At 37.8% G+C, this 25,960-nt stretch overlaps 3 protein-coding genes and 1 long non-coding RNA gene across 5 annotated transcripts in view; 3 read left to right on the top strand and 1 right to left on the bottom strand.

Annotated features, from left to right (window-relative positions):
* The first annotated feature begins 1,281 nt into the window (after positions 1-1,281).
* Positions 1,282-15,927, top strand: LOC130083477 (uncharacterized). The gene is made up of 17 exons (XM_056248505.1): positions 1,282-1,957; positions 3,763-3,930; positions 4,024-4,124; positions 4,209-4,323; positions 4,424-4,495; positions 4,750-4,865; positions 7,313-7,469; positions 10,814-10,944; positions 11,088-11,184; positions 11,279-11,557; positions 11,755-11,886; positions 12,392-12,544; positions 13,944-14,161; positions 14,311-14,479; positions 14,611-14,742; positions 15,285-15,878; positions 15,922-15,927. The coding sequence occupies exons 1-17, from the start codon at positions 1,520-1,522 to the stop codon at positions 15,925-15,927; spliced, it is 3,078 nt and encodes a 1,025-aa protein (XP_056104480.1). The 5' UTR covers positions 1,282-1,519.
* Positions 8,069-8,998, bottom strand: LOC130083582 (uncharacterized). The gene is made up of 2 exons (XR_008806857.1): positions 8,286-8,998; positions 8,069-8,244 (listed from the first exon to the last, which is right to left on the bottom strand). It is a non-coding gene; the product is annotated as an uncharacterized LOC130083582 (long non-coding RNA).
* LOC130083581 (uncharacterized) lies at positions 15,886-19,552 on the top strand. The gene is made up of 3 exons (XM_056248664.1): positions 15,886-16,019; positions 16,445-17,741; positions 18,874-19,552. Exons 1-3 carry the CDS (start codon positions 15,927-15,929, stop codon positions 18,924-18,926), a joined length of 1,443 nt encoding a protein of 480 aa, XP_056104639.1. The 5' UTR covers positions 15,886-15,926; the 3' UTR covers positions 18,927-19,552.
* Positions 19,553-20,754: 1,202 nt separating this feature from the next.
* Positions 20,755-25,960, top strand: part of sipa1l2 (signal-induced proliferation-associated 1 like 2) — a 66,553-nt gene continuing 61,347 nt past the window's right edge. For both annotated transcript variants that reach the window (XM_056248663.1, XM_056248661.1), the window contains exon 1: positions 20,755-20,903. The gene's annotated coding sequence lies outside the window, so the exon portion shown is untranslated. The remainder of the gene's footprint in view (positions 20,904-25,960) is intronic.

The following is a 25,960-nucleotide window of genomic DNA, read 5'->3' as shown; positions in this document are numbered from 1 at the left end:
AACCCAAGAAAATAGTACAAGGCAGTTCAGCATGAGTCCAAGAAAAAAGATCTGCAGGGAGCCTCTGTGACTAAAGTCTTTGTTCACACTTTAGTCTCCTCATGAAAAGACAAGTAAAGGATGAGCCACATCGAAAGGAATCCGAGATCATGTTGCTGCATATATTTTCACTCAGTCTCAAATGGGGCTGTCTTGTCTCTGTGAGGTATCTCTGTTCTTTGTACAACGATGTAGAATTAGTACAATTAATCTTTAAGTCTAGACAAGCAGTGACATTAACCAGCCCTATTATACTGTGTTTATGTCTGGTCTGTTATTATGTTTCCTTTTATCCTGAAGAAGGTAATGCTATTTTTTTGACATGTTGGTAATTTCCTTTGGTAGTGCTTTATTTTACAGCCCTGTTCCCTTTGTAGCTAGCAACATACTATGTACTTATTATAGTAATTACAATAACTGGGTAATAGGTAGTAACGCTCCTACACCTAAACCTAACCTTAACCCATGAGGTTACCTAGTTATTATTAGACTATTAAAGGTAAGTACACTGTAAGTGCACGTACTGTAAAATAAAGTGCAACATAATTAAATAGTAATTCATAATAACATACTGACTGCTATATTATGAACTTTAAAGGCTGTTAAAGTAAACTTCATGCAAAAATAAAGTGTCAGGACTATCAGAGTTGTGAGATAAGACTAATCCTCACAGTCAATTGCTATACAGTAGCTTGTTCCAACACACTGCACCAAACACCTGGTTTGAATCAGAGGAGGGCCACAGCCAGAATGTGCAATGTTTTCCCCTGTTGCTGCTCTGTAAACATTTAGATAATAGTATGAGACTACCACCGTCTAAACCACTTACAGCCTCCTGCATCTGCACACCTATTTATCTGTTTATTTAGTTGATAGGAAGTATCCTTTAGATGAATAAAATGGTGCATGTTTTGTAACATAAAGGAATATGTGATTTGTATGCTGCATTTAATCTGACAAAAGGACTGCATGAAAAAAAAAAAAGAAAGTGAAAGGGAACAGCTGAGGAAAAATAAATGACATCATTGTCGAGAAGCAAGGCCTCAGAGAGGCTCGACTGTGTGTTTCTGACTCTTATCTTCCCACAACTTCTTATTTTGGGAGGAAGCTTTTACAGCTTGGGTTTACAGCCCTCTCTCCCTCCAAATGGGGCCGTGACTGAGTGTGATGACCTCACCCTGTTTCTACTAAACTCTCCCTACTCTTCTCCTCCCTCAACCCCCCCTCTCGCTTTCTCATAGTCTGTGCAGAAGTGAGGCTTTGCAAGAGTCACGTTCTCCACAGTTCCTGCAGTCTGCATCTCAAAAGTCTCTCTACAGTGTCTCAGAACAATTCAGACTGGACCATTTTAGCTTAAAAGACTGTTAACTGACTTGGTTGACTTCAGGCTTGTAATTTTATCAGATGTTGCAGAAGAAGGATTCTTTTAAACAATGAGAATGATGTTTTATTGTTTTATGGTTATTTGCTCCTCATTCTGATGATTAGAGCAAGAAGAGCAATGAAGAGGATCCAACCTTTTACTATCGGGACTAAGTTGTCTGTCCCCTCCGAGACAAAATGTTTGGATTGTGTGGGAATCATCCTTCCTGTACCGGGTCTGGACTGCTGTGAACTGAGTAACGACTCAAACGATGACAATTCTTTCTTCCATCAGGAGAGAGTGTCCACATCCACACCAGCGGAGGGACTTTCAGATGATATTAAAGAGGAAGATGAGAGGGATTCTGTGTCCCCATCAACCTCCTCCAGATCTATCAAGAAGATTGCTATGTGTGCAAACGCTGAAAGCCCGATCAACTGCCATGTCGCTGACTTTAACGTGACAAACTATGAGACGAACAAGCCAAGTACTTCTACTGGAAAGCTGTTTCTAGTTGAGGAAAGACTGAGTGACAAGTCTGGTGCACAGCTAGAGGTGAGCAAGAATGCATTGTTGGACATTATGTTTCTTAGCTGGAAATTATTTACACATATAGCCTACATACAGTATTTAAAATTCATATATATATATATATATATATATATATATACTATTATTATTATTATTAGAGTGTATATATATCTAAATATCATAATTTGTTTACATTTTTATGCAATATTTTAATTTAGAATAATTGTCTAATAATACATATTACATCTATTATCTATATATTTTTGTAAATTTTAAACAATATTTTAATTTATAATAATACATATTATAATAGGTCCGATATATCCCACTTTAATATTTTCCCCTCACTGAATGCACTTTTACAAACACAAACAAAAATAAAACAAAGAAAACAAACGTCTGCAGGATCATAAAAACCACAACAGCATTTGCATTCTTTTTAAATTATTTTTTTTTTTAACTGGCATCACAACATATTTTTCAAAGGCGTCACAGCTCCATATTTGTTTTTCTCATTTTCAGTCTCTCGCTGTTTTTTATGAGCTGTTTGTTAAATTGTTACAGTTACCGCCTGCCCGTGCACTCACTCCACAGTTTCCCACTGCAAAACTAGAAATAGCATGCACAAATGAATACAACAAGAACACATTGTCTTATTGTGAGAGGAAGAAAAAAGAAGAAAAAAAAACTGTGGATTATTACAGTTTTGCACACTGTGCTCATTGAGATGAGGTCATAGCCAGGCCCCTCATTACACAAGCCCACAGCCGAGATGAACTGGTAATTTCCACAAAAAAAATGGGAAGTAGTTCGAAACTGGAACGCAGAGGGAAGGATCTGCAGATTAAACTGATCTGGCACAACTACACTTATGATGCCAAATAATATTTAAACTATTGGTCGTGATGCACTTTGTGGCTAAATAAATGGCACATGATGTTACAGTATTCCACAACTTAAACTCGATTCCTGTTTATATGTAAGTGGTAAAGCCGTAATATAAATGTTAGAGGGCAAAAGGTGTGGTTTGCCCGCTGTTACAAAATTTTAACACCATGTGCTGAGGATGCAGTCATCGCAGTGGTGCAGAAGACAAGTTAAGAAATGCAAGATTTGCAACATAAAGCACCACCGCTAATGGATGAGATCATTATTTGGAAGTACCACACCTTGCTGCGGGCTCATGTATTGTTGGTGGGCCAACAGACTCTGATCCTGCTATTAATGTGATTTAAATCTCAAATACATCATAAAAATCCCCCGGTTGTCCTAAACACAGGTGCATAAATATGAGGTGTTTGCTGTGGAGATATTTGATACCTCTGAAGAAAATGTCTTGGCATATCATCTAGTAAGCAATCTTTTCGAATCAACTTGGCCTTTTTATCTGTACTTCATGTACCCAAACAAACAACATGGTTTTATTGCCTAACAGCTGAGAAATTGCAGAAGAAACCAGAACTTGGTGTGCAAGACGAATTAGTTGGAGCAACAATAGAATGATGTAAGATATTTTGGGAGATTTACGAAATGAGAAATAGTCTGTCGGTCAATAGCGTGAGGTGGTGAAGAGCACACACTGAAAAATAATTGGTCTATAAACAACTTTCACTCAGAAATTGCTATTTCACAAAAAATTACAAAGATATATATATACTACTGCAAATGAAACCCATAACTGGTTGGACAATATTACTATAAAATACTTCAAAAATAACTAATAAAAATATTGAAAATTATAATTAGGAAAATAAAAAGTTTCAGATGTTTCTTTAAAAAAAAAGAATGCACGCTTTATATCTTTAGACTGTGACTATATCTCATTACAGACTGATTCATGGACTAAAGGAAGGAAGATAAGGGACCTTCATTACGATACCAGCATGCCAGCTTTCCCATGTGATCAACCAGAGGACGCGGCTCACAGCCAAAGGAGAGACCTCAAAGACATTGAGAACTCTCTCATCCAACTGACAACAAGTCTGGACTTGATGCAGGTTAAATTCATTGTAAAGATGTTTCTGTTTTGTTTATTATTGTGTCTTGTTGAACTATTACCTCATGATTGCTTAATGCATCTCCTGTGCCAGGAGGAACCAGAAAGACCTCTTCAGAACACGTCAGATGGTGTAGATTTAGGATTGGAAATGTTTAGAACAAGACAAAGCCCGCCGGACCACGTTGACAAATCGTAAGATTTCCTGGCACTATATGGAGCGTAGAGAATTATTGCACTTTTGTTAGTGATACAAACTAACAGTTAGTTCCTCTACAGGTGGCTGAAGTTGAGGTCACTCCTTAGGGACTATCATCAAGATCTCATGTTGGCACTAGACGTTTCATCGTTTTACCAACAGGCTGACAGCATCATCGGCAGCATTAATTGGAAGGTTGAGAAAACAAGAGTTGATTCGTTTTGGCATTTAGAAAATACCTCAAACTGCCTTTATAAATAATACAAGTACTGATCCAGAATGAATCTCGTTGCAGAGGAACCTTGTATTGGCGGGCGAGATCCAAAAAAGCGACAAAGAGAAGAGAGAAATTGCCTGTCAGATCAACGTAAGTCTATCCATGATCTCATTAGAGGAAATAATGTCTTCTTGTGTAAACCTGAATTTGAGAACATGAAAACATATGAACCTGACACAGTCACTTTGCTTTTTTTATGTATGATTTCTCACTATACCAAATACTAGTCCGTTATATTAGTCTCACGCACAAGTTTTTTCTCTGAACTGTAGCATATGAACTCCATATGAATGATGTCATTTCCTTCCACGACCCCACCCCTCTCTGGACAACTCTCTTTCCAGATGCTGAATGAGTCTGCGTCTCGCCTGTCAACTCTCCACCCAACCCTGGCCAGAAGAGTTACATGCAAACAGGCCGAGGTGAAGGAGAACTGGGCACTTCTCCAGGAGTTTCTCCGGTAACGAGAGTCTCCATACTGCCATTGTCCTCCTGTGAACAAAAAACAATAGTAAATAAAGTACTTGAGAGCAGTGAGGTCATATTTAAGGCTTAGAATAGTACATGACATTGTGCTAAAATGGAATCCATAATTGTCAACAAGGCGTTGAGCTGACATGTGGTTTAGTGATGTAATGTTATGGTCTTTTATTTCAATATTGACATATTGCAGAGTCTTGGATCATGAATGGTAGATGTTGTTTTGATGCAATTGCTATGTATTCAGTTTCAAACTTAATTACATGTTGGTCCTCCTGAGTTTAAGCCTTTGGCAGTTTATGCAATCTTTTTAATGTGTGATTCTGTTATAAGTATCCAGCAGGACAAATATCACTTAGAGCTTACAAAAATATTATTTTGCTTACTAAACGATTTTTAGATCATTTTATTAAACCATGCATGACTGGTTTAAAACGTTGCCAATAGGAAGCTGTAATTAGTGGCTGAGCTAACGTCACCCTTCTAATTTACAAAATATCACATTGGATCATGGCTGTTCTCACAGAACAGTCAACAGCTTTAGACACAGAATTCCACAAATACTCACACCATTATGGAAACTCAGTCAGATTGGACGGAGTGTGACCTCTGTGACCTCAATACTATGACTTCAGAAAGGGTTAGAGAGGAGATACAGAGGAACTGAATGACAGACAGGAAGAGAAAGAAAAGGTGGTTGTAGATGAACAAAGGCAATAATAGCAGAAGATTTAGTCTCAGTACTGGTGCAGATGTGAGGAATAGCTCATATGTATGGTATGAAGATATGATGAGAGACAGGTACTCTGTTAAAACGCATCTGGAGGAATGTGCCCGTGCACTGAGGAAGGAACTGATAAAAAAAATAACTGTCTGAATATTTTTCATAAATCTCACTATTAAAGCAGATAAACACAAAGTTTAAAACAACTAAGCAGAATAAAAATAACCTGTACATATGAAATCAAAATTAGAGTTTTGTGGATTTTAGTTTGCGTCTGTAAGGCTTTTGAAAATTCACTTTTAGCAGATACACATTTATAAAATGTTATTACCGGTAAACACAATTTTATTACATTTATCTTAAAAGACTTTCTATTCTAGGAAATGGAACAAAAATATTGATTGATTATTCTAAATTTACACCAACTGAAAACACACGTACACAAAAATCACATATATGGTACTTCCCGTGGCCTGAGAAACTAGTCATTTGAAATTTTAAAATACAAAATTCTGTCATGAAACTCTAGATGGCGCAGGCTGATATGTCCTTAACACATCTGCTTGCTGTCACATCGTTCTCTATAGGGCACAGCTGATTGGTTCCTGCTGTATCAGCAGCCAATGAGCTTGCTGCTCAACTTTCAAATACCTGGTCAGCGTCTGCATAGCAGTTTGCAGCACTGCTGCAGAAACCCTCCACCTTCCCCAGCTCCACCTGTCTAGATCTGCTAAGGGTAATTCATGTATGGTATATTGTACAGCAGCAGCATGTCTTACTTGCTCACAGCAGTGTGTCGTCTATTGGCAGTAGCAAGTCCTGTACATATTAACATTGTCATCCATTACCATGTCAAACACTCTGATAGTTGTCATGACAGAAATATATATGCGAAAATCAATAACTTTGGAAAAATGAGGAAATAAGTGAGGAATGGACCTTAGTCAGGTTAGATGCCATATTGCATTAATGAAAATGAAAATGAGGTTGTGATGGATAGACGTACAGTCTTTACAATGTATAAAGGTCCGACCTAGATGATGTAATTTTCACAACTCACAACTTTTAAAACTGTTTTTGGCTACTGAAAGTTTTCTTTCAGAAAAATGTTTCGACAGCAACAAAGGCACAATCCATTGACCACACTGTATTCTATCCCTCACATTGTCATTCCTGTCCAAAAAACGTCAACATTGCCATGTTGATTGCACTAATTACTGTATGGTGCTATACACCAATTGTTAGTTATTCGCCATTAAATGAATTCGCTATTTTTTTTAAATGTAGCAAACATGCCATGTTGGCTTTGTCGACAGAGATGGTTACATTCCTTTTTGGCTCTTTCAACAAGTCCTCTATCACTAGCTCTGCAAACACACCTTTCCTGAAACTATGAGCTAACCAGACAAGAAGGAGGTGACATCATTGCTTGCATATCCTGCCAACAGTAATATCTACCCAAACCAAAACAATTGCTGCAAAATTTCGTCCAGGATTAGCCTACATAAGCAGCAGAGATATGATGTTAGTGATCTGTGGATATTTTTATATTCTCAATCTGCAAGTTGTTAGCATTAAAGATTTACAGTCTACTGACTTGTATGGTCTGAAATGATGATGAAATATCATATGTTTGAAATGTTTGAAGAGTAATGATGCCTCGGTGGTGCCATTAGAGGTAATGTTTTGTTCCACTTCTACAGGAACCAGAAGACAGATGTGTCTTCAAAACGTCCTTCAACTTTACCCGTTGATCCTCCGACCACATGCCCTGACTCACAGAGCTTTGCTAGAAATGAGGGTCACAGCATAATGGGAAAAGACGTCAAAGAGGAGCAAAACCGTCTCAGAGGATTTGAGGTTAGTTGCACTGCCTCCAAAAACATATGTTAGCGTGATAAATGACCAGTCGTGACCACATAGAAAAGTAGATTGCTCTGAAATTTCTGTTCGGTGAGACAATCATTTACAATGAGGCTTTAAACTTGTCTCATTTGACCAACAACCTTCTATCAAGACAATGATATTACTTTAGTTTTAAGTTGCAAAGATAGAGTTCAAATCATGCTTGAGAATGTAAATGACCTTCAGCAAAACCACAACTGAATCCTCAAATCCAATCATGTTGGCTTATGGGTACTCATGTGATTTATAGAGGCCCGTTTCTGCCTCAGATTAAACAAAAATAATAATAAAAGTAATGTAGTAGTAGTAAAATCTTTTTTTGTCCCTTTACAGGGCAATTTAAGTAGCTTCAACCTCACAAACATCCACATTTTTATAAAACAGAAAACAGCAAAACATCACAAAACCTTACGACAAAAAAAAAAAAAAAAAAAAAAAAAAACGCCAAACCCCGGGCATTTATAATAATTCTTCATATAGCTACTATTTAAAATTCACGGTACCTTTATCTTTGTTTCAAATAAGTATTTACACTCATAACTGCATTTGAAACAAAAGACCTAGAAGCTTTAACAGTCCTCCACTTGGGCACTCTATATCGCTTTCCTGAGGGAAGCAATTCAAATTCTAAAAACAAAATGTGGGATGTATCCTCTAGGATAGTCAAAGACTTCCTAAGAACATTTCTCTCACACAAAGCAGACAAACCCAACTGTACAGATCCTGTAATCTTTGACCCTAAATTAATAATGTGCTGAAGCTGGGATCTACTTTTAACATTTAATCCATAAAACCAACAGATCATAGCAAAGGTTAAAACACTTTCAATGAAAGATCTATAAAACATTATCAATATGGATTTATCCACTTCAAAGGACTTAAGCTTCCTCAGTAAATATAACCGTTTTTGTGCTTTCGATATAATAAGATTTGTGTTTTCCACCCACCTAAGTTTATCATCAATTAATGTACCCAAATACTTATATGAACTGACCTTCTCAACCTCTTTACCAGCAATAACTACTTTAGATGGAGTTCCGACAGAATTATAAAATTCTATAGTCATATCCTTAGTTTTGGATACGTTAATTTGTAAATGAGAACTCTCACACCAATCCAAAAAATAATTCAAAATGGGCCCATGCTCTGTGTCACCTTGCTTTAACAGACTCAGCACCACTGTATCATCGGCATATTTAATAATATGTCTGTCTGGATATTGACTTCTGCACCTATCTGTATATAAAATAAATAATAAAGGTGAAAGAATACAACCCTGGGGACAGCCCACTGAAGAATGCAGTTCCCTGGAATGTTCTCCATTCACCCGTACTATTTGAGATCTTCTGGTCAGAAAATCTAAAATCCAGGCCACCAAACACTTATAGGGACATTAAATTCAGAAAGCAAACGTTCAGCTAAAATAATTGGTTGAATAGTATTAAACGCTGAAGAAAAATCTATAAATAATAAACGAGCATGATGCTTACCGATATCCACATGTTTATAATATATATAATTTAAGAGTCTCAGAGTGGCATCCTCCACACTCCTATTTCTCCTATAGGCAAATTGTAACGGGTCAATCAGCTGACTAGTATGCTCTACGAGCCAAAATTGAACAATTCTCTCAAAACACTTCATTAATAATGATGTTAAAGAAATTGGTCTAAAATCATTCATTTGTTTGGCATTGGTCTTTTTAGGAATCGGTACAATAATAGATTTTTTCCACACTGAGGGTACTCTCTGTAAATTCAATGAGTTCTGAAAAATGAAATGACTAATATCACATAGCTGATAAGCACAGCTCTTCAAAACTCTCCCACTGACTTTATCAGGCCCAGGGCTTTTGTTGGGTAGTCTGTAAAACCCTCAAAACAGAAGCTTTATCAATTTGCAGATTTTCCGCTGTTTTCAAACCAGAATAAAAATCCCTACTCATTTTATTAAAATCGTGTGTATCGAATCGCCTAAAAAAATCATTAAATTCATCTGCTATCTCTCCCTTTTCTATCCTAGACTCAGTCAAACTAATTCCAGTTGATTCCTTATTTTTTGCACCAGCATTTACTTTTATTTCTTTCCATGCTGACTGAATATTTCCCTTAATAAACTTCTCCTCCATTGATTCCTTATATTTAATTTTGGCCCTCCTAATTTCTCGTTTTACTTCCTTATTAACCTGCCTCTTTTCCAAATCTGTTCCTTGGTAAAAAAAAAACCTTTCTTCTCATTTAACACATATTTCAATGATTTTGTCACCCAAGGCTTATTATTTGAGTAGATTCTTACATTTTTCCTAGGTATCACAGACTCTTCACAAAAGTGAATATGTGAACTCACAACATTAGCTAGGTCATCTTTGTCTACACAAGAAGTTTTAAAAATATCCCATTCAGTCCTATCAAAACAGTCTTGTAACTCTAAGATATTATCATCAGTCCATCTTTGAAAAGACGCAATGACTGGCCTTGTTCTCTGCAACACTGGTTTATAACATGGTTGCAAAGAAACTGCATTATGGTGATGCTACTGCGCTGCCAAACACTGTTGAAAGATGCACAGAAATGCTTAATCTCTCTCTCTCTCTCTGAGTTAATAACTCTGAATTAATAACTCAGTCTGTTCTCACGTAAATGCGTCTCTATAGCACGCATTGTGTATTATTGTGCAATTTATATGCGAAAATGAGTTTTTACGTGCATATGATACGCAGTTTTCGCGTCCATTTGATACGCAGTTCATTTGCGTGTAATACACACGCACCCCACACCACTAATTGTACCCAAACGTATAATACACACGCACCCCACACCATACTAAACCTACCCTAACCAACCCATGTGTATCCTATGCACGTAAAAACTCATTTTCGCGTATAAATTACACGATAAACACACTGCGTGCTATAGAGACGCATTTAGTGTGATCGGGTTGAATAACTACATTAGTCTGCTATCAATGGTTTAAGCCTCTGTTAGCTCTAAAATTATGTTTTGGAATTAGCAATGGAGTTGTGGGATGAGATTCGTAAGAAATTAGTCCTACACACAAGAGCCTTTTAAGGACAAAAACCTGACAATTGTCTTGAAAAACAACATAAACAATGTCTTGATGTGTAGTATAAGTGGAATAATTGACGTTGGGACGTTGAATTATTAGAAAATAATGCACACCCGAGGTGTAACAGCCATGACGTGCATTAACATCTCGTGTGTGCATTATTTTCTAGTAATTCAACGGCCCGACATCAATTAATATTAATATATTATATGCCTAAACATGTATTTCTGCAGTGCTCTCAAGGGCTGTGGGCCCATAGGATGTGGAGTCCAGTTGAGGAATGTTCTGTAGGGAGTCGAGGCTCAGTGTCGGAGAACAGCTGTTCCAAGCTGGACAATATCTCGGAAAAAGAGGACAGGAAGAGGTGCAATTAGTTTTTTATTTCACAATGAATATGTGGATGACTGATGAAGTAAATGATCTGCAATTGTGTGATGTCATTTCATACAATGGATTTCAAGATGCAGTTGTTGAGTAAAGTTTGATTAACAGTTAATGCTTTCCCAGCTGTATCGCCCAGATGGCTCAAACAACCCTTGTTTCCGCTCAAGATTGTTTCATACCCAATAAGCTGGTGAAAGAGTCGAAGACATCCACTGGGATGGTAATGCGATTTCAAGATTTTTTCATAACAATGCACTAAACTGATAAATGATCTCACTTATCTCTTTTCATCTCCTTTTGGAAATTGAATAAAGAATGAAGAGCATGACTGCTCAAAGCAAAGACAAGACCACAAAATAGAGGAGCTCCTAAGCCAGGTGGAGGTCCTTTGGGATGCCCTGCAGACGAAATATGGAGAGAACAAACAGACTGAACCAGTGGAAAAAACCCAAACTGGAGATAAAGCCGCACAGATGGTATCAGAATTCACACTCTCAAACCATCTCCTGGAAAATGTAGAAGGCGGCAGTTCAGGAATGCTTGAAAAGTTCCTTGAACTTCTGGATCCCACCGGATATCACAAAAAGAGCCAAGTAAACCAAACATCATATACAATATAAAACCTCTAGTTTTAAGTATTATTTTTTTATGTGGTAATTCTTCGAAAACATGAAGATAAAAAGAAAAATTTAGCATACTCTGTTTCAGACTCATAACATGATGTTTCTGTGTATGAAATGTGTAATGAATACAGGTCAGGAACACTTACACCATTGTGAATCTGCTTTAGGATGTTCCTGGACCACTGGATAGGCATGAAATGGCTGAGGATGCAGAAATGTCACTGGATCTACTGAGTCATCAAACTGATCAAGAAAGATCCCAGCAACAGGACCAGACCACTGATGAACTACAAAGCTCGGTAAAATATGAGCTTGTTTCACAAAGCGATGTCCAACATCAACCTGATTTTAGAGATATACATATAAATAAATGGCATGCACAATATTTCACCAATTTGTATAGCACTGCTAATAATCTTTTTTAAAACATCTTTTAGCTATCTCAAAAAAGTTTTTGGAAATTTAAGGCACATGTAAAATTGATCAATTATTAATTATGTTCAAATTATTATATAGTAACTATATTTTATAGTAACTATTAGAAGTTACTTTGGGAATATTTGGTTAAAATACTAATATATAATGTTGATAATAATATAATAATGGATAAGAAAAGTAAAGTTAATTCAGTGAAAATGTCTAGCATCATTAGTTTAAAGATGCCAATTGGTTGATATTTTATGAATTGCCATTATGACATTCTGACATTAAAAGGCAAAGTGTCCAGACACTTTTTGTGGCTATACTGCATGTTTTTTCATAGTCAATCACATGTCAGTTAAGAGCAGATTTATCTTTCCTCAGCTATCTAATCTAACACTGCGGATAAACCAGCACCTCTGTCGCTGTGCTGAGCTCAGTATGGACCTCCTGGACATAGAAGCAGATATGGCTGTGCTTTGTGACTCTGACCTCAGTGGTCTGGAAGGGCTACAGGAGCAGCAGGATGACCTAGAGGTCAGATAATAAATAAATACATTTACTAATGTATACTAGAAGTTAATCACTATTGAATGACTCCAGATCAGTAATTAAAGGGATAGTTCACCCAAAAATGAAATTTCTTGTTCCAAACCTGCGTGAGTTTCTTTGTTCTGCTGAAAAAGCAGATATTGTGAAGAATGTTGGTAACCAGATAGTGGACGGTAGCCATCAAAGGAGAACTCCGGCGCAAAATGAACCTCGGGTGTAATAACACATTGGTACAGACTAAATCGTTCCCTGAGATTTGTTTTCATGATAATCGAATATAAAGAGTTTTATCTCTAAAAACAGTTTAGCTTATAACGCTAGTATATTGGGCATCGAGTAAGCAAAAAGAGATCGCTAGTTAATACCATTAACAAGGCTCAAATTAGCCCCACACTAACACGGCAGCATAATGAGTGTCCTTACATGCAAACCGAAGCATTGAGAACTTTGTAAGTGTATAGACAGTTTAATAAGAAGATACTTTACACAGACAGTACAGTTAGCGCATACAGACAGGAGCCATCTTGGAAAACAGTCTCGATCAGTCAAACCACGAAGGTGAGCGAACAGTACTTGTAGATATTGAAGATAAGATAAATTATATTTATTTTTTTATTTTCTCTGTTGCATTCAGTGCTTCTCTTATGCGCTCAGTGCTTTCTTCCGGAAACAACGGACCATATGAGATTCCAAGTCACAGTTCAGCTCACGTATCACCGTGTTCGTGGTTTGACTGATCAAGACTGTTTTCCAAGATGGCTCCTGTCTGTATGCGCTAACTGTACTGTCTGTGTAAAGTATCTACTTATTAAACTGTCTATACACTTACAAAGTTCTCAATGCTTCGGTTTGCATGTAAGGACACTCATTATGCTGCCGTGTTAGTGTGGGGCTAATTTGAGCCTTGTTAATGGTATTAACTAGCGATCTCTTTTTGCTTACTCGATGCCCAATATACTAGCGTTATAAGCTAAACTGTTTTTAGAGATAAAACTCTTTACATTCGATTATCATGAAAACAAATCTCAGGGAACGATTTAGTCTGTACCAATGTGTTATTACACCCGAGGTTCATTTTGCACCGGAGTTCTCCTTTAACTTAGTATTTTTTCCTACTATGGAAGTCAATGGCTATCGTCAACTGTACCAACATCCATCAAAATATCTTCTTCCTGCAGTAGTTAAAGATGGGCCCAGCTTTTTAAGTATTAAAAGGTTGCTAAGATTAAACAGTATTGAATTAATTATAGGTTACATATAAGTGATTTGTTGGTTTGAATTTTTCCCACTGCACCCTGAAATGGATTGAATGAGCTTTAAGTCATAAATGTCACACTTTTAATCAGGTTGTCATTCTAATTAATACAATTTTTGTCTCACAAAGGCTCATTATAATATCATTGAGTCAGAGGTGAGAGAGATGGAGAGACTAGCCAGACAGCTACAGGTTCCTTCCCCAGAGGAGAGAGACCCTCTCAGGGAAGAAGTTCAGGCGATCCTGCAGGCTTGGGAGGAAGTAGGCCGCAACATGACTGAGAACAGAGGCCGCCTGGAGAAGTTTCAACAGATTCAGGACTACTTTGAAAACTATCTTGCCATGATGTAAGAGAGAACGTCTGACTAATTTTGATAATTATACATTGTGAATATTTCATGTTTAATGTCAACAACTTAAGAAGGAAATACTTTCCCATATGTGGTATTGTTATATTATATTAGTTTAGCACGGCCTCTCTTTTTGTGTCCTTTAGTACGTGGACAGAGAACACCAGATCCTGTATCCTTGCTGGCAGTTCTGCTTGCAGAGAGAGTGAAATTGCAGAGATTGATCACTGCATTGAAACAAAGCTGGATGAGTTTAGGAAACTGGCTGCAGCTGGTCAAATGCTTATGCAAGATGAGAGTCAGTTTAAAGACATTGTGAGTGTGTGATTGATTTACTCAATGTTACCACCACATGGTCATCTAAAAGCAATGTCAACTGTCTTGCGGCGTCCATCTGCAGAATGTTCGCTATGATGTTTTCTTGATTAACATCTTCCTGTCTCTAGATCAAGGAGAGAACAGATGAGTTGCAAAGCATGCTGGGATGGATCCAGGTGAACTGGCACGCTCAAAAAGAGCAGCTTAAAAGAAACAAGGATGGGAGATCAGAGTCAACAAATTATTCTGCTCAACAGCAGGTTTCTAGATTTTTTTCCCGACATCTTTTACAAATGATGTAATTTAAAACATGTAAGGGATAATATACAGTCATGTGATCATTTTGGCAAAATGAACCCCAATCAGGATCTTGTATCACCCTGAAGGGGTATATTTTGCAATAATGGGCATGTCTTCACATTATCCTGCTTAATACCGAATGTTTATTAAATAAACAAAAAAAAGCTTGAATTACGTTATTATTTGAGAGGAAAAAGTGATACAAGAGATATAAAACACAACTATGTTGAAATCCTTTACTTAGGACAACATTCTCTTAAATAGTTTAGTTATTATTTTAAAAAATCACAGCAAAATTCTGCGACTGACATATCAGAATCATGCATGTTAGATAACAATAAATAATGCAGTGTGCGTTAATCCCTCATTCATAAATGATTTATCTTATTTTAAATAAATACTATTTTATTTTTTAAATAAAAAAATAAATACACTATAATTCAATTGATTAATAATACAATTAAAATGCTATTATTTTTGTACTTTTTTTTTTCTTGTTTAGGCTATGTCTTTCAAAAATCCTTCTGATAGTCTGTGCAGTACAAATGGAGAGGTCAAAGGAGGTGCTACTGAAACACAGTCATCTCAAAACAACTTCGAGCAAAAGAGTGGGAGACATGATGTGTCCAGTGTTGTCAGTCAGGAGTCCTGCCTTTCAAAGACTTCGCTAGGCTCTAGCATCTGTCTCATTTTGACCTTTGATGAACAGTCTTCAGGCATCAACCAAGTGACAAAGCAATGGTCACCCAACAATAATGACATACATGAAGAGTCAACAAGCAGCATTCAGGCGGACAGACATCAATCACAAGACAAAAACTCAATGCAAATGCAGCAGCCACAAGAAATGCTTCTGGTGAAATGGCCGAATGAATCAGCCATAAGTAAAGAGACCCAACAAAAATCATCTTTTTGGAATCTTGGACAATTGCAAAACAAAAACCATGGAGAACCCGTCCAGTCACTAAGCAAACAGGAAGTATCCAGCCTTTTGTCCCCATGTAACACTGAATCATCTTTTTGCAACCACCTAACAGAGAATCTGCAGTCCATCAACAAGCGATCTAATCTGCGATTATCACCAGACACTGATCAGGTGCATCAAGCGCAAACCCCTCAGTCACCAAACTACAAACAAGACTTGATGCGAAATGCAACACACAACAATCTAGAAACAAACCAAAACCAAAGCGACGACCACCTGCGGCATGAAGGGGCAGCTGAAGTCACTCATAGAGTAAGTAAGACTTCACAAACTGCGTAAACTTCAGACACATTCCAAACTGAGCTCAAAGCTCGCACACAAACCAGACATGCATGTGCTTATTATTCTCCCGGCTCTGTACATCCTGTCCCATGTGGTAAAACAATGACCTCATGATTAAGTTTCCATGGCATGGCTTTGAAAAGCCTCCTAGTGGTGTGTATTGTACTAATGCGCTGTGAAGCCGCCATATAGGATTTATTAACTTGGCATGCAATGATATTAGTCATGCATCAGCTATTGCCATCACAGCTGTGTGTGTATGCATTCAAGAGCCATATCATTTTCAGATAACAGAACGCTTGTGGACCATTACAACTGACCGTGGGTTTGTTTTTATGAGATTGTAAGTTGCATCTCAGCTTATTCAAAGTTTTGCATTCATCTTTCTATGGCAGGTGTTCACGTATTTACACGTCTCGGATAGTTACAGATCTGCAGGACGAGTCTTGGAGGTCCTATCCCCACCACATGCTGAAGGGCAGGACATGACAACCTCTGAGTCGGGTTCCTCCTCAGTTCAATCGCCCTCCCCCTTCTCGCAAAATGTCACAGCTGAAGGAGGAATGGTTTACAATCGCAACAGATTCAAGGCAAGTTCTTTGTTCAAGATTAAAGAGCCGTTCAAAAGTAAGGAGGATGAGCAGAGAAGAAACTCTACGCTTGGCAATGTAAGATTGGAAAGGCCTGGCAAATCTTTAAGCTTTTTCAGGCGGAGGTGTAACACTTGGCCAGAAGGAGAACGGAAAGCGAAAGAAAGTCATTCAAACTCCAATCTTCAGGTTTTCATTAAAAAAAACATGTTACCGGTGGATTCTGTCATTGATAACAAATCCAACCCTTTTCCAGAAGACAGTTTGCCCAATTCTGTCAAGAGTTCAAGTGGAGCAGTTAAAAACATCTGCTCTTATTTGTCTCTAGGATCCACTCTTAGCTTCAGTCTTCCCAAGAGCTTTCACAACAGTGTCTCGGACATGGAAAACAAAGAGGAGATTGAACCTGTACAGATTAATGATGACTCAAACAACCAAACATTACCATCAACTCAAACTCCACAATTAGAACTAGAGGTGGAACCAGTGATTCATATGAGACTAACTGAAATAAACCCGGTAGATATGGAAGATTCTGAAGATACAGAAGAACCTGGGGTCAAGACCCAACAATTGAACCAAGTTTATGAAAGCACAGAACCTGCCTTGAGGGTTTTCACATTAGTTGAATATGAAGGACCTGATAATGATTCCTCGAGCTGTCACAAAGCCTCTCCTCCAGTGGTCAATGGTTCCCCATCAGTCAGTCAATGCAGCCCTCTATGTCCTTCTTCATCCTGTGGTCACAATTGCTTTAGTGTTCATACCAAAATAAAAGACCTGAATGATCACTTATACAACATGTCCAAAGATGTGAAGATAAACGCCTCAGAAAACTTGTTCCCTAATGGCCAGGGCTACCGTAAGAGAGGACGTATCATAAACTGTGGTGTGAGAGACTGTGCAGTGTGTTTCAGTGATACAGTGAAAGAGACCAGAGTAGACTGTGCAGAGAAAGCAGACATCAGCACGGAGGAGCTTCTTCAGCCTGGGCACTGGCTGTTTCAGCAGGAGGAAGAGGAACTGGAAGATATCTGGAGAGGAAGAGTGGGTAATCTCACTTCAAACTGTGCTGTGGAAAAAAATACAGATGAAGAAACAGGTAGGAGAGGATTCTTACAATAAAGGTTAATGACTGATATTGAATTTGTCATATTTTGTTTTTTTTTCTTGTTATTTTTAAACTGCAATTTGCACCAATATAATGCCTATATAGGCTACACTATAGTTCAAACATTTTTAAAGAAATTAATACTTTTATTTAGCAACGACATAAATTGACCAAAATGACATTTACAGTGTTACAAAATATTAAATGTATAAATGTATAAATATTCAAATGTATCAGTTTTCTCTAAAATACAAGCAGCACAACTGTTTTCAACATCAATAATAATAATAGATGTTTCTTGAGCACCAATTCAACATGATTTCTGAAGGATCATGTGACACTGACTGAAGACTGGAGTAATGGCTGCTGAAAATTCAGGTTTGCGTCCAATCGTCCAATTAATTGGTCATCAGTGAAAATTATTTGATAGAATATTAGACAATAGAGTAGTGCCGTTCTTTGGTGACACTGACATGTCGTCATATGGTTAACTCGTGTCATATTCATATTAGTGGCCAGACTATGTGACCTGCCAAAGTGTGATGTGATTAGCAAATAGCTCCATCTGTTGGGCATGTGCACAGTTCATATGATTCTTCAATTCTCCATTGAGCAACGTTTTATGTTTTACTTTTAATTGAGCAATTGTTATGAATGATAACACATCTAATATAATGCGAATGTTGCATTGGAGAAGAACAGGCTATGCATAACGAGCTACAGGAATTGTATACATTTTATTGGTGGAACACCTGCAATTCTGGACGAAGAAAATGAAAAAAAAAAAACCAGTGTCTGTAATTGATTTAGATATTTTTATGCTCCAGTTATTAATCATGAAATGATATGGCCTTTATTACACTGACAAATACTCCAGGCTGCAATAATGACAATATCTCATGGGGATAACATGGAAATTGATCGCCATGTTTGACAGCTGTGTTGGGCCCTAAACACAGCTTTCAAAATTAGGCCAGTATTTCCCTTTAGACTTAAAATTTGCTTAAAATTGAGAACATGAATGAGTATATGATATGACATGCAGATTTATAATGAAAAACAAATGAACAATTACATTTCCTCTTTTAATGGCAGGTTAATTGCTTTTTTTTTTTTATTGCAGGGCTATCAATCAAAACCAGCAGGGGACAGGTAGCACACCCACTCCATGGATGAGATGGTTATTTTGCCCGTGTAACCCCGTCCCATCATTGGCAAGATGGGTTATTTCATGGATGGGATCGTTTTGAACATCTCATCATTTATCTGCTGTGCATTTACTATGCTGTACATGTATTATTGTACTTCAGTTGTATTCTTCTCTATATCAACATGGTAAATTTAATGCAAAACTGTCATTCTGAAGGTTGATCCGAGACCCACTGTATAGACTACAGTGCAGACACACAATAGAAGTTTGAAATTACCATTGCCCAACTCCAGATGGAGCCCTTGTCCTGCCTACAGCGGAAGGTTTAACCCATGTACAATAAAAAGGCACCTCTGTACACACCCATTTCGAGCTAACAACAGAATCATCAGACCCAGAGACATCATGCTGCTGATTCGGAAATAATAACAAGACTGTCATGAGAAAAAACTTGTATGGCACTCCCCTTTATAACCAGACTCCATTGTAATAAGCTGTACATCTCAGAAAACAGTTTGTAAATCACTATAATGGAGCATATATGCCATTGAAGGGATTATTAATGTGTTTGTGTGGCCATAAAGTGCTGTTTTGTTATTCTTACACTTACATCGTTCACTATTTTGCACAAAATAAAACTGAAAGCACACGAGTGTCAGTGTGACTTGTGTGCTGATTGCTTCAAGGCAGTGTAAAGAAAACATGTAATACATAGGTCACTGTAAAAGCCCTTTACAGTCCTGGAAACACAACCCTTGTCAAGCTACATGTATAAGATGACACACATATCACAGGGTAGCTCCCATCAGATCTAAAAATAACTTGACATTTTACTAGAGCATGTAAGATTATTCATACCAATAATATGAGGCTTACATGATAAAAATTCAATTTATGACAAATTAACCCACTCTTGAATGCATTAGCCTACAAAAGCTAATGTTTGTTTCAGTTAAATTTTGAAAAATTTGAGAGTATCTTTTTAGGTATGCTGACAATTAAACTGAAGGAAATTCGTCATAGACAGGTTTTTGTATATTGTGAAATTGAGTTACTCAATCTATTGATGTCATAGAAAAGAAAATGTAACAATTTCATTATACGAAACACCAGGCTTTACACTAATTGTTACATGACTTTTTCTTTCTTTTTTTTTAAATGTACTTCACTGGCTATTTACTTTAACTTAGATGTCAAGTAAATACTGTAGTATTTAATAATGAAGAGCACAACATTCATTCTGCCCATATCCACTGTGTTCACATCCATTCCACTGTTGCAAAATGTTGCTTCAAGGCAAAAAATAAAACACATTTAAGCAAATCCTCATTCAAATTATTTATAACACTAAAGCTGAAGGGGAAAAATGTCTCCCCACACAACAGAAAAGTTTTTAAAATGACCACCAGGATGTAGTGTGACCAAGTCAAAGCACTTTACTTGTTTATTCAACGTCATCCCCTACTATTAATTGACATCTAGACTAGAATGCACAATGTGCTTGTAAATATAGGCTATGGGTTTGTTACCCTGAGGCAATTTCATGGATTAAATGATTGTTTTGCTTAAAACGCATACATTAAAATGTAATTTAAAAAGTGGACGTTTATAGAGCTTTATTTATCATCCCTAAAAAACATTATTTAATAGGCTTATTTACATGGTAGATATAATTTACTCAACATGAGACTAAATAAATGAGTTCCAAACAGCCCCTTTAAAGTCAAAGGGCGAGATTGACAGGCCAGGTAGCAAATTATAATCCTCTGTCAAAGGAGGAGGAGTTGTGCGTACGCCACGGCGAATCAGCGCGTAGAAGAGGCGGGCTTTGTGCCGGTGGGGCTGTCAGTCAGCCGCTCGCTGTGTCCTGAGATCTGTTGAGTTGTTGCGCTTCTATTGTGGAAGGCGCGTCTCTTTGGGAAATAACGCGTGTATTGACACAAGGAATCATTCGTTGTATAATTTTCCACGTACAATGGGATTGTCGTCTCGTCCTTGGCGAGGTAAGATGACTAACTGTCTCTTGTATTTGAACTTGTTCCGAAAGAAACTTTTTCTTATAGGTGAACTCCACGGAGTGTTTTGTCCATCCATCCGGCTCCACAGCGCGCGTGTGTTTTTGGTTTTAAACAATAGATGCTTTTAGGAAAGCAGCGGGAAATATTTTGCTTTGTTTTAGATACAAGGACAATTCATTTGGGTTTATGTGCCGTTGCTGATGCCTGCGGGCAGTTTCGTAGCATTATTCAGTGTTTGGGATAGCCTATAGCGGGAATAATAACAAAACATCCTACAATACCTTGACAACACATTTGTTTCCACTCCAGCTGTTATATCTGCAATTTGCGTAAAAAAGTTTAATATTTATTCGCTTTGTCGTTGTCTTTTCACTTTAAAACTTGTTAGGCTATATCGTTAAGTTCACCCAAAATTTAAATTGTCATCATTTACTCAATTAATTTCCTTTCGAACCCTTTTGACATTCTTCCGTGAAACATAAAAGTATCCACACGAGTCGTTATATAGCCTAGGCTATATTCCAAGTCGTGTGACGCCATGTGATAGCTTTGTGTAAGGAACAGGGAACAGGCCGAAATTTAAGTCGCTATCCACTCTCCATTCACTTCAGTTAAACGCTGCTACGGAATTGTTCTGAATCTGATTTGTCTGATTCGTGAACAAATCATTCCGCGCTTCCCTACTATAAAGTAAGCAGAAAGCTGTATGTCAAATCAGTAGGATGGCAGAATACTCAGTTTCATGAAACATTAAGCGAACTGTCTTTGGTTCAATGTGTGGAACCAGCTATCACTTTGTTATCCCATAAGACGAGCCTTCAGATTCAAAAAGTAAAAAAAATAAAATAATAATAATAATTCCAACATGAGGAATGTTAGTATGGGATTTGATTTCTAGCCTATTGAGCAATTGCTCACCATTGAGATTACTTGCAATTTCTGCAATCTGCAAATTAAAAAAAAATAAACCGATTTAAACGAATCGGTCATTCACAAATTGGGTATGGCTTCACCCACAAACTCGCCAAGAAGTGCTAGGGCAGATGTCCCAAATCTTCAGTGAATAATGACTTTTCGAATAATGATTTAGTTTTGTGCTTGCACAAAGGTATCGTAGGGCTTCTAACGGCTTGGAAAATAGCTCCCAACTAATGCAGACTATTTTATGTTAATTTTATGGTGATTTTGTGCTCTTTATAAAGGCTGTCATTGATTGTCATTATGGAAAAGACATTCTTCAAAATGTCTCCTTTTGCTCCCCATAGAAGAAAGTAAGTTGAGTTTGGAATGAGATGATGAGGCTTGATCTTTTTTGTGAGAACTATTGTTTCAAAGCCTCACAGTCTCAAAGATATTTTACAATTTTTGCAAAATGTCTACAACTGATCATATACATTTTCATTTTGAAACAAATGAGTTTTGTGTTTGTCAATAGGAAATCAGTCTGTACCATTTTGATTATCTTCAATCCAATAGCGTTAATGCTCATTCTGTCACTGGTCTTCATCCTATAAGAGAGATCATCCGAGAGTACTCATTATTCAATGGTGTTGAAAGCCCTGCAACGGTCTGAAATGGATTAGTCTCGCTTAATTTGTAACGCTTTAAAGAGAAATAGTTTTTTTTGTTGTTCCTTCAGCAGTAACCTTGGCAGCCAGCTGTTGCTCCGAACATCTTGGCAGTCTACCCAGTAAATCTGCGGTTTGATTCTCTCTCCTGGGTTTGGAGTTTTTGATGCCCAAATTGGAGGGGTTTGTGTGCTTTGCAGGCTGAAACCCTTTGTAGTTCCGCTGTCTTTGTTTTAGGTGCATCCATTATTCAAATTCAGGCAAATACTTTGTTCTCATCTGTTAGAAACTGAGTGGCATGTAAATGAAATGTCTTCATCAAATGGAGACTACAGATATCCGCCCAAATGTCTTGTTGCATGTCAAATGAGGTGCAGATGGCTGTGAATGCTCATCTCATGAGCTGCCATATCTTTTATTGTTAAATTAATTATCAAAACTCCAATGTAATTATGTTCAGCCTAGCTAATTTTAGTCAGAAACACTTCTCTTGAGAGCAGGGCTTGGAGCCAACCAAGAAACACATCTGTGTCCTGTTGGTTTCAGCTATAAGAATGTTGTGCTGTTTCTGTGAAATGTTCATATTCTCACTTAAATGGTGATATACTGCTGAATGAATAGTCATGCTGCTTTGTGTGGTTATTTGAAACCCCCTCAGGGCGGATTAGAAGTCAAACACCCGAATGTCTGACAGCAGGGAACCCGTCAAAAACACTTTCTGCGTGCTCAGAGAGTTCAAATCAATGGTCTTTGTGTCGCTACCCCTGACAGAAAACAGGCCTGAGGGCGATTTGTTTGTGTTAGCGGATTAATTTCCCCTCTCTCGGTGTCATGGCGGGCACCTGTCAGCACTGAGGGACTCGTCATGTGAACCCTGTGGGACTTTTCGGCTTTCTCAACATAGTGTGGTCAGGCTAATTAAGTGTGCAGTCTTTTCTTCAACTCTCTGGTCTCGTCCCTCGGGTCTTTGACCAACCTCAAGATCTTAGAGAAGGATCAGCAGATGTTTTTCAAATGGTTTTGTGCAATTCGATTTAGGGAAATTATAGCTATTAGATGCAGCTAAGTTTGAGCTAGGCCTTGATTGACTGTTGATTGAGTTATCTAATTCTTGTGAGACCCCTTTGACCCTAGCAAGCAAATCAGAAGACTCCTCCCCCTTTTCATTGTTCATAGGCGACTGTCCAGTGTGGGTGGTTGTGTATGTTTGTGTGTCTGGCTCCATGGGAAGACTCCTCAGTATTAGTTGTTTCCTCCGTGCATTTCTGGTTCCCTAGGGATGGTAAACAATCAGCGCACATTTGAGCGCCCAGATCCTGCACGGTGGGGCAGATTATGTGCATAGTTTGCATAATTCACAGATAATGGAAAGGAAATAAGTACGGATGTGTTTCAAGTTTACTAAATCAAGGTCAGGAGTTGAGAACACCTCAGGGAACAAGATCCAAATGGCTAAATTCGAAGACTAAACAGCCCCTGCCCTAAGTGTGACCTCTTTCTCAAAGAGTTTGTCTTTTGCCTCTCTCAGAAAGGAAGTATTTTATTATCTCGAGACTCAGATCGGATGCTCTAGTTCCTAATCTGTTTGCCTGTCTGTAAACTCCCAAAATAGTGACTCATATCTATGGAAGACCCTGTTTGTTCATTGATTGTTTTTGTAAAATTATGTTCTCCGAAGGATAAAAATTATTGGGTACATCAGCTGAAGACCATGAAAAGCATTTGAAATGTCGGCTGGCAGTGAAATCTGTTCTCTTGAAGTGTCATCTCAGAAGATGATTACAAAGGATACATTGTTAATTTGCTGGTAGTTTTTTTTTTTTTTTTTTACCGATGGATAGCATCGGGAGAATGCATGGACACAGACAGGGATTAGCTATGGCCATCTGTTGCCCGAGGAATCAATAGCCAGACCTTTCTCAGCTTCCCTGCATGGGTACAGGAAAGGATCACTGCACCACTCCATCAACGGTACTTCAGTTTGGCCGAAAGTGACCTTGGATACTCCATTTTTAATGTGCACCTTTGTGAGCAAGAGAGTGACGTCTTAAATGGGACCACCAACTCCCACCTTCCATCCACCATCCCTGGCACTCTTCCAGTACCCCACATAGCCCGCAATCCTCTTGTTAAGATGAACAATATAATTGGTTTAATATAGCCAGCTGTATATTCAGCAGCAGTTTCCATCTGCTAATGTCAATGTTAAAACTTTCCAAATGTGCTTTCTACCAAGGCTACCATATCATGAGGACATTTAGGGCGACATTTGTTAGTGTTTTCCTGATTTTCATTTATTTATTTTTTTGTAGATAAAGCTTTGTCAATTCTTTCTGACGTATATAGTTTTACTTTTCTTGTCCCAATGGAAGCTTTTGTTGCAAGAAAAGGTTTCCTTTTAGTCGGCCATTGAGTTCACAGCTATTTTCTTCCTCCTTCCATTCTCTATCATGGCTCTTTTTGAAGGTGGAGACACAATGGAGTGTCTTCCTATGACGCTTCCGCAGCCTGGAGGTTTGGGGATTTGGTTTTCAGGTCGATATAGAGTAAACCATTTCATCCTTATTGTGCTAGACAACCCTAAAGAGCTGATGCCAACTCAGACTTCCCTTCTCACTTCTGCTTGAGTGACTTTCCTGACATTCCTGGCAGAATCACCTGGCCTTAGCACCCTGGAATTCTGAATCCAAGACATTGTGTGGCTAATAGACTAGAAAAACAAGCTCATGATCATTGGTTTGTTTCGCTTCTGTTGTTTCATTTCAGGGTTTGCTATGAAGCATGGATGTGTTATCTCAGAACTTAAAGGTCAGGCTATAGGTGTTGTATTGCAGTCATGTGACTTTAGCAGAACTGTTCAAAATCACTGACATAGAGACAGAGGGAACAGCCTGCGATACGACTGCTGGCAATTTGAAGGAAGGCCAAGGCTTGTTCTGGAAACCTTAATGGTTCTTTAATTCTATTACCAAATTACTTCTGCTTCATTTTACATCTATAAATTGCTCTTCATTGTTCTATCTGCCTAATCTACCAGTCTCTCCATCTTAAAGGGATAGGTTGAGTAAAAAAAAATACTCAAACTCATGTTATTATAAACCTCTATGACTTTCTTTCTTCTGTGGAACACAGAACAACACATGTTAACTTTCATTGTGTAGACCAAAACATTCTTCAAAATACCTTATTTTGTGTTTCATAAAAGAAAGAAAATCATGCAGGTTTGTTATGACACGAGGATGAGTAAATAATTTATATTTATGCAAGCCAAGTGTTCCTTTATGTTTTATCGGCTGCTTTATATGTAACATCTTTATATCATATTTAATAACTTGCAGCCCCAGCCTCATAATAACCCATCCATCTTGGAACGTTCCCTCTTTTCTGCCTAATGCAAAGGCCCATGGGAAAGAGAGCAAGGCTGCTGGCAAACCCTATCAGATGCACAGAGCCATCTGCCTCTACACCTGACAC

The sequence above is a fragment of the Rhinichthys klamathensis genome, unplaced genomic scaffold (assembly GCF_029890125.1).
Source record: "Rhinichthys klamathensis goyatoka isolate OS25496 unplaced genomic scaffold, OSU_Roscu_1.1 h1tg000056l_1, whole genome shotgun sequence".
Taxonomy (NCBI): Eukaryota; Metazoa; Chordata; class Actinopteri; order Cypriniformes; family Leuciscidae; genus Rhinichthys; species Rhinichthys klamathensis.
Note: the sequence above shows the minus strand (reverse complement) of the source record. Positions and strands in the feature narration are given on the sequence as shown.

Bases quoted from the DNA above. Each gene is read 5' to 3' on its own strand.
- LOC130083477 (XM_056248505.1), top strand. From the start codon at position 1,520: ATGATTAGAGCAAGAAGAGCAATGAAGAGGATCCAACCTTTTACTATC. The intron at 4,324-4,423 runs GTTGAGAAAACA...ATCTCGTTGCAG, and splicing joins TCGGCAGCATTAATTGGAAG to AGGAACCTTGTATTGGCGGG. The intron at 4,866-7,312 runs GTAACGAGAGTC...CCACTTCTACAG, and splicing joins CTTCTCCAGGAGTTTCTCCG to GAACCAGAAGACAGATGTGT.
- LOC130083581 (XM_056248664.1), top strand. From the start codon at position 15,927: ATGCGAAATGCAACACACAACAATCTAGAAACAAACCAAAACCAAAGC. The intron at 16,020-16,444 runs GTAAGTAAGACT...TTTCTATGGCAG, and splicing joins CAGCTGAAGTCACTCATAGA to GTGTTCACGTATTTACACGT. The intron at 17,742-18,873 runs GTAGGAGAGGAT...TTTTTATTGCAG, and splicing joins AAATACAGATGAAGAAACAG to GGCTATCAATCAAAACCAGC.